Here is a 13,002-nt window from a genome sequence, read left to right on the forward strand (position 1 = left end):
AGTGTTCTGGGTCCCTTAATTTCCATTGAGAAGGCTTTTTTATTCAGTCATGAAAATGTTTCAAGTTTGTATATTTACCTCATTAATATTGTAAATATTAAAATTCTGAATTTTAATTTCTTCTCCCAAACTTAGTAGTGGCCCTTTAAAGTCAGTTTGTTTATTTGGTTTATCCAATCACGAATCAAAAAAAGCTAATTTAATTTGCCTCTGGGAAAAAATAAAAATAAAAAATCTATTAAGATCTTTTCTTGTGATAAAAATCTCTTCTGTCACATAGGCTAATTCAACATATGTTTAGTTAGTTTAGGTCATGGTGCTGTTTTTAAGTGAATATCAGGTGAAGGTAAATTTGTTCAGTGTCATTCATTGCATATGTGCTTACATTGGTTGGAACATTCATTGAAGTGCTTGCTAGTTAAACAAAAAATCATACAGCTGCTTAAAAGCAATAATGTGAGCCTAACAGCTAGCTGGCTAATTATCTTACTTAATTAGCTAGTTAATCGAACGTCATTCAAAGGAAGGGCACTCAAGCTAGCCCGAACATTTGACATTTTCATGACTACATTCCTTCTCCAAATCCAAACCAGCACCATAATTGTGTTTGTTATGACTAGCACCAATTCTGACTGCAGTTACACATCCTCAGCTGTCCTTACTGATCTATCCTTCATCCTGACTGTCCAGCACCCGTCTGAGCGGCGGATCTGCGCACCGCCATACTTCCGGTTGCTACGGTTGACCGTGTGGGAGGAGCTAGCAAGGGAGCACGCGACGCCGCCTGGATGTCACGCGGGCAGTCCCCCCAGCGCTCGCTCGCTTTGAGCCGACCCGTGTTTGTTTGTCTCAGAGGAGGATACAGCAGAAGAACAGGCTGAGAGGACCGATGCTTTATTTGTGACTACTTCTAGCAGGAAGAAAACAGGTGAGCACGGCTAGAGCTATGACGTTTTTTTTACTAATACACGCCGCTGATTTTAGAGAGAGACCTTGAGTTAAAGCTGAATTTTAAAAACCTTTCACATCACTTGACGCTTTCTGTCAGCTTCACCGTCATGTCCCAGCTGCACGTATGGATTTCTGTTCCCATACAAAATGTGCATAGTCATGCTTTTTAATTTGCATTGTTGGTTCTTGTCATACGTTTGCACTAATGTTGTATATGTAGTTTTGGAGGAAAGAAAACAAATACTGACAATATTAATGAGGTAATAATACGAACTCTGAAATATGTATTTTTTCCATAACTGAACAAACAAGGCGTTCAAACAGTTTCAATCTAGAACAGTGGCAGGGTCCACCAAGTATAAACAAAGAAAAACAGTGTGAAGTTGTGTTTTCCTTTAAGGTGAGTTAGTTTATTCGTTTTTTTCAGATGTTATTTAGAGGTAGTTTGTCATTTCTCATCAAAATTTCTTCCCCAAAACTACATAGAGCACCTTTTATAAGCTCTGTAAAAGGAGTAGGCTAGAAGTTTCTTGATCATTATATGGCTAAGGCGCAGCACCAAAGCTGTTTTGGATGCAACCCAAGCCAAATAAATGTAAAAGTCAATGTGGAGAGCCTCAAAACTTACTACTTGTCTTTTCCCAGATCTAATGATTGTTCTTAGTCCCCAGAGGATGTCTTTAGCAAGTTTCATGACTTAGGATTTTGGGTTTTGTTCATTTATTTGTTCTAGCTTTTCCAGTTTTGTGTACACAGATATAAAAATGGTCCAAATTGATGTGAAATTGCATTTTTTTTGCCAGGAAATGTCATATTTTTGCGGGTGAGGAGGACCGTAAAACTCCAAGTATTCCATAAATATGGGGAAAGATTTTAGCATAAGTGTATTTATTGACTAAAAAGGCTCAAAAACAGTACATACATCTTGTATAAATGTCATCAAAAAAGCCTTACAGTACAATCACATATTGTATCCACAGAACTAATCAATGGTTAGATTGATGCTATGTTAACATTAATGATAATGTTAAATTCCTAACTGCCTGTATCCTGTGTGTCCGTTGCAGAACCTGTTTGTCAAGTCATTTACTCTAACAATAGTCATGTTAACTTAAAATGGGTCTTGCAGAGATGAATCAGTGCCAAGAACCAGGTGAACAGCAGGAGGAGGTGACTCAGATGGTGTGTGAGGAGGGCGAATTGAAAGATGGACAGTAAGTCAGAAACTTTTCGTCACACCATATAAAATGTGATTTTCTTTTTACGACCAAAGCTTCTTCATCTGTATTTCGTAGCTTTTCATTAAATGCTTCTTCCTGGCTTTGTGTTTAGGATGAGGGAAGTGGCCGTGGAGGAGCAGAATGTGTTGCTTGTCCGTACCAAGGGTCAGTACAGTGCTGTTGGAAGCCGGTGCTCTCATTACAATGCTCCTCTGATAAAAGGTCAGCACTCATTTACTTTCAGCTCCCCATCTCCATACAGCAATATCTGAATGAAGAGCCTTTTAAAATGTCCTCAAGTTGAGTCTCTGTTCTCTCATAATCCAGGTGCGCTAGTTGGTGAGAGAGTGAGATGTCCCTTCCATGGTGCTAGTTTTAACGTCAAAACTGGAGATATTGAAGAGTATCCAGGTCTGGACTGTCTGCCTTGTTATAAGGTAAAACATGTCTATAGAGATCAACATTTAATGGCAATTAACACAGATTAACATTTTGCGAGAAAGAGGCAATGAAAGTGTACAATTGAACTTATCTGTTGCCAGATGTTGCTGTTGCTCAGGTACTTCCTCACTCTTTCAAAGCATTTCCTATTTTTAGAGTGGATGCTGCTGTAAATCTTTCACCTGCTGCATTGTCCATAACATGATATTGACCACTACTATGTTATAAACAGTCTCTAAACCTGCATTCTGTATCTAAACTTTCCTCTCATTTTTTTTTTTAAATTAAAGGTAAAAGTTGAGGATGGCAAGGTGTATGTTACCATTAACAAAAGTGTAAGTAATGGCACGTTAAATAACTCAAAATTATTGCAATTTTTCATTTCATTTTGTGTTAAAATACATAATATTATAACAACATTAAACAGTCTCTTGATTGTTTGTTTCACCTCAGACTCTGAAATTGACAAAGCGGGTGAAAGAGATGTGCACCATGGTACCAGACATCAAACACACCATCGTGCTGATAGGAGGCGGTAAGGTCTAGATGTAATGAATACACTTGAATATTGAAGCCTCAGATTACAAGTCCTGTTTTATTTTGTTCTTCAAAATCTTGCAATCATTGAATAAATAATTTTTTGGGGAGATTCAAACAAAGAGAATAAGGTCTAGTAAATGTGGTGGTATAGAGCTTCCATGTTGGTTTAAGCTCCATCTCTGAACTTATTCTCAACACAGTATTAAAGTTGTCATGATACCAGCATTTTGATACAATACTCCTCAACACAACGTGCAAACTACTGACAACCTTCCACTTAATAAGAGTTTTGTGATTTCAGGCCCTGCCGCCCTGGTTTGTGCTGAAACACTGCGGCAGCACTGCTACCAAGGTCGAATCATCATGGTAACCAAAGACAGCCTACCTCCATTTGATAAGCCCAAACTGAGTAAGGTGAGAACTCATTTAGAGTGGAGAGGAAGCCTGTTTTCATGTGTGTTTGTTGCTGTTGTGGATCATCCTGCCTTGATGAGTAGGTAGATTATTCTGTCAGTGATTTTAGACATAAGTTTTTAGTGAAGGGTGTTTCCTCTTCCAGGCTCTGAATGTGGACAGCAGTGACATCCTCCTCCGATCAAGTGACTTCTATCAGCAGTATGGGATCGAGGTGTGGACACAGAAGGAGGTGAGAAGCAAAAGGACTATTTGTGATGTGTTTAAAATAATCTGTTATTCTTTTTGGTCATGTTAAGAGCTGTGTTTTGTGTTACAGGTGGTGTCTGTAAATCCAGCTGATAAGGTGGTGAAGTTGAACGATGGCACTTTGCAGCATTACGACCAGCTTCTCATCTCAACTGGCTGCAGGTCAGAGTCATCATCTTGCCGCTTGATAAGGTTTCCATGTGACAACAGCGATATACATTAACAGTCCTTATTTTGCTCACAGAGCGCGGCCGCTCAGCTGTCCTGGCAGCAACCTGGCAGGAGTGAAGTTACTGCAGACTTACGAAGACGCAAAAGAGATTCACAGCTCCAGTCTGGGCCAGAAAGCTGTTGTAATCGGAGCCTCCTTCATAGGTTATCAGATTCAGTTTCTCTCAACATAGATTAATGAAACTTGGATTGATCATCTTTACAAAAATAAGCATGAAGGTGTTTTTGTGATGCTCCATTTGGACAGTGTTTTCACAGCCACCTCATGCTAAAACCTCAGACAGAGCAAAATAAAGCTTCATAAGAACACATACACCAATATTGCAGACCTCTGAATTCTTTTTTCCATTAACACAATAGGTATGGAGGTGGCATCCTACTTATCAGACAAAGCTGCTAGCGTTACTGTGGTTGGCTCCAGCAGATACCCGTATGAGCGATCTCTGGGGCCAGAGATCGGCAAAATGAGTATGCAGGTAAGAAACAACTATGACAGTTGTCTGACACTAGCTTTTATTAAAATTAGCAACCTTTAAAAGAAGTTTCTCCTTTTTAAGATGTTGGAGGAACAAAATGTGAAGTTCTACATGAATGATGCAGTCACAGAGCTCAAAGGAGAGAACGGCAAGGTAATTTTGCTTTTACGCTGTTAGCATTGGCTCTGCAGACATTTGACTAGTATGAAAAGCACAGTTGTTCACGGCTCTGTTATCCTCTTGTAGATCCCTATATTAATCTTTTTTGTTTTCAGTTAAAAGGGGTGCTGCTGAAGAGTGGTAGAGTCCTGGAAGCTGATGTTGTGATTGGGGGAATTGGTAATTTTATCATCCTACTACAACTATTAACTATTAATGTTTTGTTCAAATAGCAAACTCTGCTCTGCCTTACAAGTATTGGCTTCATGAACTTTGAATTCAGATCTCTTCTGTGCAGTTCAGCAAAAATCCAACAATAAGATCTCTTCTTTTTCAGGAGTAATCCCAAATTCAGATTTCTTGGCAGGAAGCAAGTTGGATGTGGATTCAAGGAATGCTGTGATTGTTGACAAGGTAACACAGTCATTAGAGGCCTATGCCCAGATTACTGTGATATTGACATAGCTATTAATAAAGCATAAATGTGGCTTTACAGTAGGGATTCTCAAAGCACCAAATTCACATTATGCAATATACACCTGCATATAAGTATATAAGTCCACTTCAGTCTGACAATGTGAGAGTTGTTCAGTTTTTCCTGAAACCTCCTTTTCTCCTCAACCAAACACTGTTTTTTTGTGGCTTTTCCACCTCACCCCCAACATCAAACTGCTGAGTCATCCACCACAATAAAGCACTAGCATTGTGTTTATTCCCAACCTGTAGAAGCTTTTCAGAGTAGCATAGTTTAATGCAGTAGCCAAGTAGTGTATGCCATCTAAAGTGAATTTATTGAGTTTGAATGATTTAAAGGGGTTCTATGTAATGTAATGTAATTATGTGAGCAGATTGTAACGTGATGTGAAAAATGAGACCTGCCCTGTCTCTCTCGGGTGTCTATACAAGTCAATGAATTGTTTGTTTAAGTTGTATAATGCAGCTGGATTGTAGATTTCTTTATGAATGACTTGGATGGATGGATTATCTGAATCCCTCTTTAGCTGTAAAGCTGTAAATGTACAGGTCACTAAGCATATTGTTAAAGCTCTTCCTCTCAATCTTTTTTGACAGTTCATGAGGACCAATATACCAGATATCTTTAGCGCTGGAGACGTTGCCTCCTTTCCTCTGACCATTCGTGGGGACCAAAGGGTGAACGTCGGTCACTGGCAAATGTCGCAATCTCACGGTAAGAGACTGAAGGATTCAAAGAAACACAGCTTCATATGGTGCTCGTTGGTTGCATGAGTTCTGTTAAGATATTTATGGGTTTAACCTTATTATGCTTCATTTTTATTTCTTTACCTTAGGAAGAGTAGCTGCCTTGAACATGCTGAACAAACCAACCAAAATTGAGTCTGTTCCTTTCTTCTGGACTGTGCTGCTTGGAAAGAGTATCAGATACACAGGTGGAGTATTTATTGAGAAAATGTCACCTTCACATCAGAATATTTAAAGTCTCATTTCTCCCTTTCATTTCCTCTTTCTAGGCTATGGGGAAGGATACACAGAAATCATATTCAAAGGCAAAGTGGAGGAAAGGAAATTCCTGGCATTTTACATAAAGTGAGCAGCTGTGAAATAACTCCTGATACAGCTGAATATGAATTTATGCTATTTGTGCTGAATTTCTTTCATTTCTCCTTTGTTTAACAGAGATGAGGAGGTGGTGGCTGTGGCCAGCCTGATGTTTGACCCAGTCGTGTCCCGTGTTGCAGAGCTGATGGCAACTGGCCAGATCATAACAAAGGCCCAGGCTCAGTGAGTGTCATGCTGCATTCACACAAATTGGACCACAAAGAGTTACATACTGCAGGCACATTTAGTACTTGAGATAATGTTGTGAAGGCAGATGATATATAGTCAGTTTCTAGAGAATTTGATCCACTGTTGAATAAAATATTATTTATTATTATTAGTAGTAGTAGTAGTAGGAGTAGTAGTAGTATTTATACTGTTACTGACATGACCTCCTGTTCTACCTAAACGTCCTGTCTCAAATAACAGTGAGATTCTCCTTTTGTTGAATATTTTGTTTTCTCACTTTATTATCTGTTCAGAGCTGATGACCTGAGCTGGCTGCAGATATAACCGGCGACTGCTGTATTCGGGAGTAACACCTCTCACTGATGAAGGATGTCTCCTTTTCCCTTTATTGTTCCTAGTGCCAAAATCAGATTTCTCCATTTTCTGCCTCAGGGCCTCTGAAAGCCAATCAGACCTCTGCTCTTTTTCACAGCTCTGTTACCATAGAGGCAAACAAAGCTTTATTGAATTTGTACTCTGATCTCTGTGTGATGAGCATCGTCTGGATACAACTGAGGTGACTTAGGATGAGCAGTTTCTGAACATTTTTGTGAACTTGAAACTTGAAAAAAAAACTTCCATAAATATTCAGTTTAATAGTTTAAGTATAGTCATAGTACTGTTATTATAGTAAAGAAATAGTATTTTTCATGCTATTTTATCTACTTGAAATATTTTGAGAGCAAACACTCCACTTGACTTTGTTGCAATATCTTTAAACGCACATGATTTCATTTCCTCCACTAGGCGTCTCTCAATCAAAACTATTAAAATAAAAGCCATAGTTTGATGAGGTCATGAAGTAGTGTGGGATCACGGGAGTTGTCATCTTCATCGTTAATCAGCGACCATTCCTCATGAAAATTATGTGAGACATGACTCAGGCAGAAATGTTCATGGACGAGGTGATGTATCAAATTTATATCCATGTTGCATCTAATCGGGTTCGCCAGCTTCCTTCCTCACTCTCTGACAGATCACCTGATCACAGTTTCCTGGAAGTTATAGCAACAGATGATCAGATAAAACGCACCATTACCCTGAGCAAACTTATAGAGTTGTCTGGGTTTAAACATTGTTGGAAACAGCTGAGATAATGTAAGTACACAACTCAGCAATATGTACAAACAGAGGTCTGGTTGTGTTTGTTGACATTTTAATGTGGAAATGTCACATATGATATCTGTAATGAGTTACAGAGTAACTAAAATACAAACTACCAAGGTCGGTTGTACATGGTGATGAGTGTGTAGTGTCATATCCCATTAATATTTATTGCTGTTTAACTCCATTTAATGTTCACAGTAATGCTTTAATCGATCATAAATGTTTCCTGCAGAGATGTACATTACTGTTCAGGCTTTATCTTATAACTGAGATAAAACTGCTTTATTTACTCTCATTTTGAAATTCAACTCCAGATTAAATGTGGTAATGTGTGGTACATAACTAATGTAACTAATAACTAACTAAAGTCTTAAAATGAATGTTGGGCAGCTCAACGACCACTGATTATTCAGACATTATATATACTACTGTCAGCCCGTGGGGTACAGAGTGGGAATGTGTTTTCTGACAAGGATTTTTTTTTCTACAGTTGTTCATTTCACTGACAAGATTATTTCTCAATCTTTGCTACATCATGTTTGTTTTAGGTTTTACTGTTGGCTATATAACAAAACACAATGTAATCATCTCCAGGTCAAGTAAAACCTTTCTTATCAAACATATCAGAAAGTGATCTTTTATTCTTTCTGTACTTTAATAACATAATATTACATTATATTTTATTAACGGCCCACTTCCTGCAACCAGGGCGGTCCAGTCTTTACTTACTCATTAATACTGGTTGGAACTATTTAAGTGCATTTAATAGCTATACTTTCATGCCAGTACAAGTTCCTCTTTCATGTTGTACAATGTCAGCAGAATACAGGCAAGCACAAACACTGGTGAGATGCTTTTATTGCTATTTTTGCACAGACTCATTTTCTTGTATATTTGCACTTTGCTGTGACCCTCACGGATAAGCGGAAGAAAATGAGATGAGATTTGCACTTTGTTTACTTCAAATCAAGTAGGTCAAGGTTGAAGCACAAAACGTTTACAACTATTACTTAATAAATGATATTATTTTATTTCCGACACAAGGTTTGATTTTAGTATCTGGACACTTTTTGTTTATTTATTAGCATATCAGTGTGACATGTGCTGCCAAACACGACTGTAAACTGTGATGATATTCACAAATCATCTGAGACAATTGTCCTCAGCTACATGATAAGGGGTTGTTGATGATTAGCACCTTAAATGATTTGTTTCTAATATACAGTTATGGACTTCAAAATCAAATAATCAAAGTCTAAAAACATGTTACAGTTTTATTTCCGTGGTTCTATTCAGTGTTAATCACAAACATTTCCCTCAGGATTCAGCTTTACCTCTATTTACTAATTTTGGAGCACTGTTTCACCGATGATCCCAGTTTGTCTGCCAGCAGGAACGGGTTGAGGTGACAGTACTGAAGGGAAAACAATAAGAAAAGTCACTTTGACGTGGGACTGAAATTAATCTTTGGCTGCTATCAAAGCTCGCACTGCAGTTCCTATAAAAAAGTTATTTTTTCTGTAAAACTCGAGTAACTCTTAAATATGTGAAGCTTCTCATTAGAGTACTTTACAGATTTAAAGATTAAGAAACCTGTGTTTAACTGGATTCTTGCAGCGCAAAATTTGGGTCAACTTCCCTTTCTGAATGCAGTCAGTAGCTAACCTTTCAAAATAAAAGCATTTTAGCCATTTTAGCAGACCAATAGCTACCTGAGGTGTTGACTCAGAGCCGGACTTGTCCGGTTTATCTGATATCTGGATATCAAAATCTGGAGAGAAACGGGAACTCTGGAGGATCGCTGCCATCTCTCCATTTACTTCTACGGCCACATCTTTCTGCAAACCAACAGAGAAAATAAGTTTTTAGATTGAATGAGGAGTTTTTTTCCCCATGAAATCAACAAAGCAAAACATATAAACTTGCATTTGCCACAAGTGATCAAATACTCCTGTGTCAACACTGATAAAGCACTAAGCACTGGGCTAATGTGAGTTTTATCTTACCTTGAAACAGTTGGAGGAATCAAAGTCCAGCTGGTCTGGGAAGTCAGCCACCGTTCCTTTATAGGTCACCGTTGCCTTAGACATGACTGGACTTTTGGGCAGCTTAAACATCCGGTAGGTGGACGAAGCATAGGTGATGTCACCTGCAAAACAAACAGCGGGCTTAGCTGTGGAGTGAAAATCTTCACACGTCATCACAGGTCAGCGCTGTCTTTGTGGTACCTGCTTTTGCTTTGAGCTCATTGTTATAGACCACAATTCGGCTCGATGAGACGAGGTAAGGCGTGCTGAATCCTACGCTGTGGGCCAACGAAATCAGATCCTGCCAGAACAGAGAGCCGCCCATTCCTTCACCTGAGCCCCAACACAAAAAGATCAGACCAAGGGGGTATTTAATGTTATTCTGTATTTATGCATTTTACGTTGATTTTTCAGACCACAGTTCAAAGTGATTTTACCCCACAGGCGTGGATCTGTCTTCATGTGGTCGGGAATGACTTTGCTGGCATACATGTCACTAAAGTAGAGTTCACCTCCCTCCTGTGTAGAGTGAGAGCATGAAGACACTGTAAGACACTAAAATCTCAAAAATTGACTTGGATTAAAAACACTTATGAAACCAATTACCAACAAAATTACCAAGTAAAGCAGACTAATGAATTGAAGTTGTGAACATTTTTTAACTCGTCCAACTTAAATGTAATAGTCTACTTCACTCGGTAATTCTGAGTTAATTGGTTTCCTGCCTTTTTTAAAAGTAAAGTCATCTTTTAAAAGTTACAGTGTGGGCTGGGAGTCAGGTCTAGCTCTCAGAATATTCCCTTTTTTCCCACCATTATTTCCTGTTAACCAATACTTGGGCCAACACAAGCTGATAAGAGGAACCCCCAACATGGGCCCATTTGTTATCAGCTGACCACATTTCTGGCTGAATTATGTAAATGCAAGATTTAAGATACTACAGTTTTATAAAATATTAAACAAGTATGAAATCTGGCAGAGAGTATCCTGAAATTAAAGTGGAACTTGATGAACGAGATGAACTTTCTACGTGGAAAACTGCACTTGCTGTGGCATCATTTCTCCGGAGACAGGAACCAAACCAGAAGGCCTGAGAACAAACAAACCTTAATTGGCGCTAATGGCCCGAGGTATAGGCTAATGTGAAATAATAGTTTTTTAAAAAAGGTTGCAGAGAACATCCTGTGGGCTGGACTCAACCTATAAACATACAAAACCGTGCATCTTTCTTTTCCATGTAGCTAAATTCTTCAGACTAACCTTCAGGACATTGTAAGCTTGCTGCAGCACGGCTCTTTTATCAGCACACAAACAGATCACGCAGTTGGATCTGGATACATTGGAGGGAAAAGAGTTTATCAACTCCTCAAAGCTGTCTTATTAATAACAGACTACAAACAAGTACAAGGTGCAGGGTTAATTCAGTTATCATTCCACAACACCGGGCTGATCACTGAAAGTCATTCATGTGCATACTTTGAACCTACAGCACAACATCAAACGAGTCACTCTGTATGCCGGCCTCACTCAGCTTCTCCATGTACCCCAGGACAAAAGACACGTTGGGCTGCTTGTAGCCGAACGTCTTCTGGTGATACTCTATGTACTGACGAGACGTTGTGACCTGAGGGAAAGTGAGTTAAGTCAGCAGAAAGCACAGAAGTCAAATGCCAGATGGTGTGCGGACACTCAAGCGCATGCAATCACCAGCTCCTCTGTCATATCGATCCCCGTCACGTGTCCGCTCTCGCCAACCAGTTTACTGAAGGCGTAGGAGTCTCTGCCAGAGCCGCTGCCGAGGTCCAGGACCCTGCAGCCCTCGAGCTTTGCTGGGAAGGGGAGGCCGCAGCCGAAGAATCTGGAGAAAGATACCGTTTAAGACAACAGCGGCAGGGCTTTCCCTACCATTAACTAAATTTCTTTTCAAGGATGATAGTTGTAGTAAGTGCTGAGTGGACTTTTTGAGTGCCATTTATTTATTATCTGCTTTTCCAGCCGTGGTAGACAGATTTGGTGATGATATTGGACCCCAATGATGTGAAAAATCCCCTACCAAAAACTGTACATACACCACAGTCTCTCACAAACTTAGAGAAAACACTGCAGAGAGTCACTGTGCAATAATGGGAAGCACACATGCAAACAGACTGAAAAAACTAATCATGTCCATGAGTAATGTCTGAATTTCAGTCTCCTGGACTAGGGGCTGCACAATACATCGTTTTAGCATCGACATCGCAATGTGCAGATGTGCAATAGTCCCATCACAGGATGTTCATCAATGCTTATTAGCTCAAACCCTTGCTGCTACAACTTTTTTCGTGACCTGATTAAAAAAGGAAAACATACATGGTACGCAGACTGTGGTTGTTTGATAAAAAAAACACTCCCCTTCTTAATCATCCCCATAATTATTTCCAAAAGGAGCTATTCAGTTTATCTTGAGGGAGCTCCTGTCTTTTTATACATCACAATATATATAGCAAGAAACATATTCATCACAATAGCAATTTTCTGTCAGTGCTATGCAGCCCTATCCTGGATAATGCAGTATGCATGTTTTCTGATGTGTCTACAGAGAAGGTCATGAAGTCGTGATCATGAAGGGATATTTTTTAGGTACTTTTGTTATTGCTGACTTCACTGATCACATGTGCATGTTGTGTGCAGTCACTGCTGTAGATGTCTGTGATGCAGTAAGAGTAAAAGTGAGACTGCAAACCATACTTGTTGGTCACCTCCAGGTGAACCTGGTTGAGAGCATCTCTGACACTCTTTGGCAGCGGGCGGCAGGACACGCTGCAGGAGGAGGCACTAGTCTGCAGGTCACCAGTGGACTCCAGGAGGCTGCCATAGTACTTCTGCACACATGATGGGCAATACATGTGGTCAACAACTGTTCTAACACATGCTTTAACATCTGTCAAAAGGTATAAATCAGTGGACACTCTTCTATTACATCCAATACCAAGTATTATCAAGTTTGACAAAGATTACACTTTCCACACTATAACTTTGTTTTGCTTGAAAAGTCAGTATCTTCAACTGCAAGAACTTCTGAATCACACACGACTGAGCAGCTATTACGTAATACGTCAGAACAGCGTCAGAAGAAAAACTTCTGCACAATCTCCGGACAGAAATCAAACTGATCAGTGTTCGATTCAAACTAAAGTACCTTCACATTTTCCCGCACTTCGTCACAAGTCGCCATTACGCCCGACAGCGTTACACAAACACACAGACGTGTCTCCAAACTGTGTGAGAGACAAACGCTACTCTACATGAATGATAGACTACAGTTCAGCCAGATCTGCCCCTCTGTCACCAACACCCACTCTACTCTTCCGGTCAATTATTTCAGAATAAAGGTGTGATCAC

At 39.5% G+C, this 13,002-nt stretch overlaps 2 protein-coding genes across 3 annotated transcripts; one reads left to right on the forward strand and one right to left on the reverse strand.

The window, feature by feature from the left end:
- The first annotated feature begins 18 nt into the window (after nt 1-18).
- aifm4 (apoptosis inducing factor mitochondria associated 4) lies at nt 19-7,289 on the forward strand. 2 transcript variants are annotated; one of them, XM_037123240.1, is made up of 21 exons: nt 19-346; nt 691-928; nt 1,049-1,091; nt 2,081-2,165; nt 2,284-2,393; nt 2,499-2,608; nt 2,903-2,947; nt 3,066-3,147; nt 3,454-3,566; nt 3,712-3,798; nt 3,886-3,977; nt 4,060-4,190; nt 4,407-4,522; nt 4,604-4,675; nt 4,798-4,861; nt 5,019-5,095; nt 5,753-5,870; nt 5,992-6,090; nt 6,172-6,247; nt 6,338-6,442; nt 6,742-7,289. In XM_037123240.1, the coding sequence occupies exons 3-21, from the start codon at nt 1,076-1,078 to the stop codon at nt 6,770-6,772; spliced, it is 1,629 nt and encodes a 542-aa protein (XP_036979135.1). In that variant the 5' UTR covers nt 19-346; nt 691-928; nt 1,049-1,075; the 3' UTR covers nt 6,773-7,289. The 2 variants fall into 2 exon arrangements, with proteins under 2 accessions (XP_036979135.1, XP_036979143.1); XM_037123248.1 differs by lacking the exon at nt 1,049-1,091 and having other exon boundaries at nt 94-928.
- A 1,350-nt stretch (nt 7,290-8,639) lies between these two features.
- On the reverse strand, nt 8,640-12,958 carry zgc:153372 (uncharacterized protein LOC767695 homolog). Its single transcript, XM_037123265.1, has 10 exons — nt 12,800-12,958; nt 12,349-12,482; nt 11,329-11,479; nt 11,109-11,245; nt 10,882-10,951; nt 10,059-10,140; nt 9,823-9,954; nt 9,601-9,743; nt 9,307-9,432; nt 8,640-9,008 (listed from the first exon to the last, which is right to left on the reverse strand). The coding sequence occupies exons 1-10, from the start codon at nt 12,833-12,835 to the stop codon at nt 8,931-8,933; spliced, it is 1,089 nt and encodes a 362-aa protein (XP_036979160.1). The 5' UTR covers nt 12,836-12,958; the 3' UTR covers nt 8,640-8,930.
- Nucleotides 12,959-13,002: the final 44 nt, after the last annotated feature.

This window comes from Acanthopagrus latus, chromosome 2, assembly GCF_904848185.1.
Source record: "Acanthopagrus latus isolate v.2019 chromosome 2, fAcaLat1.1, whole genome shotgun sequence".
In the NCBI taxonomy this organism is placed as follows: Eukaryota; Metazoa; Chordata; class Actinopteri; order Spariformes; family Sparidae; genus Acanthopagrus; species Acanthopagrus latus.

Excerpts from the sequence above, each read along its gene's own strand:
- aifm4 (XM_037123240.1), top strand. Across the intron at positions 2,166-2,283 it reads GGCGAATTGAAAGATGGACA|GATGAGGGAAGTGGCCGTGG; the intron begins GTAAGTCAGAAA and ends CTTTGTGTTTAG. Across the intron at positions 3,799-3,885 it reads AGGTGTGGACACAGAAGGAG|GTGGTGTCTGTAAATCCAGC; the intron begins GTGAGAAGCAAA and ends TTTGTGTTACAG.
- zgc:153372 (XM_037123265.1), bottom strand. The coding sequence starts at position 12,835 with ATGGCGACTTGTGACGAAGTGCGGGAAAATGTGAAG. Across the intron at positions 11,246-11,328 it reads TCGATATGACAGAGGAGCTG|GTCACAACGTCTCGTCAGTA; the intron begins GTGATTGCATGC and ends ACTTTCCCTCAG. Across the intron at positions 10,952-11,108 it reads GACTCGTTTGATGTTGTGCT|ATCCAACTGCGTGATCTGTT; the intron begins GTAGGTTCAAAG and ends CAATGTATCCAG.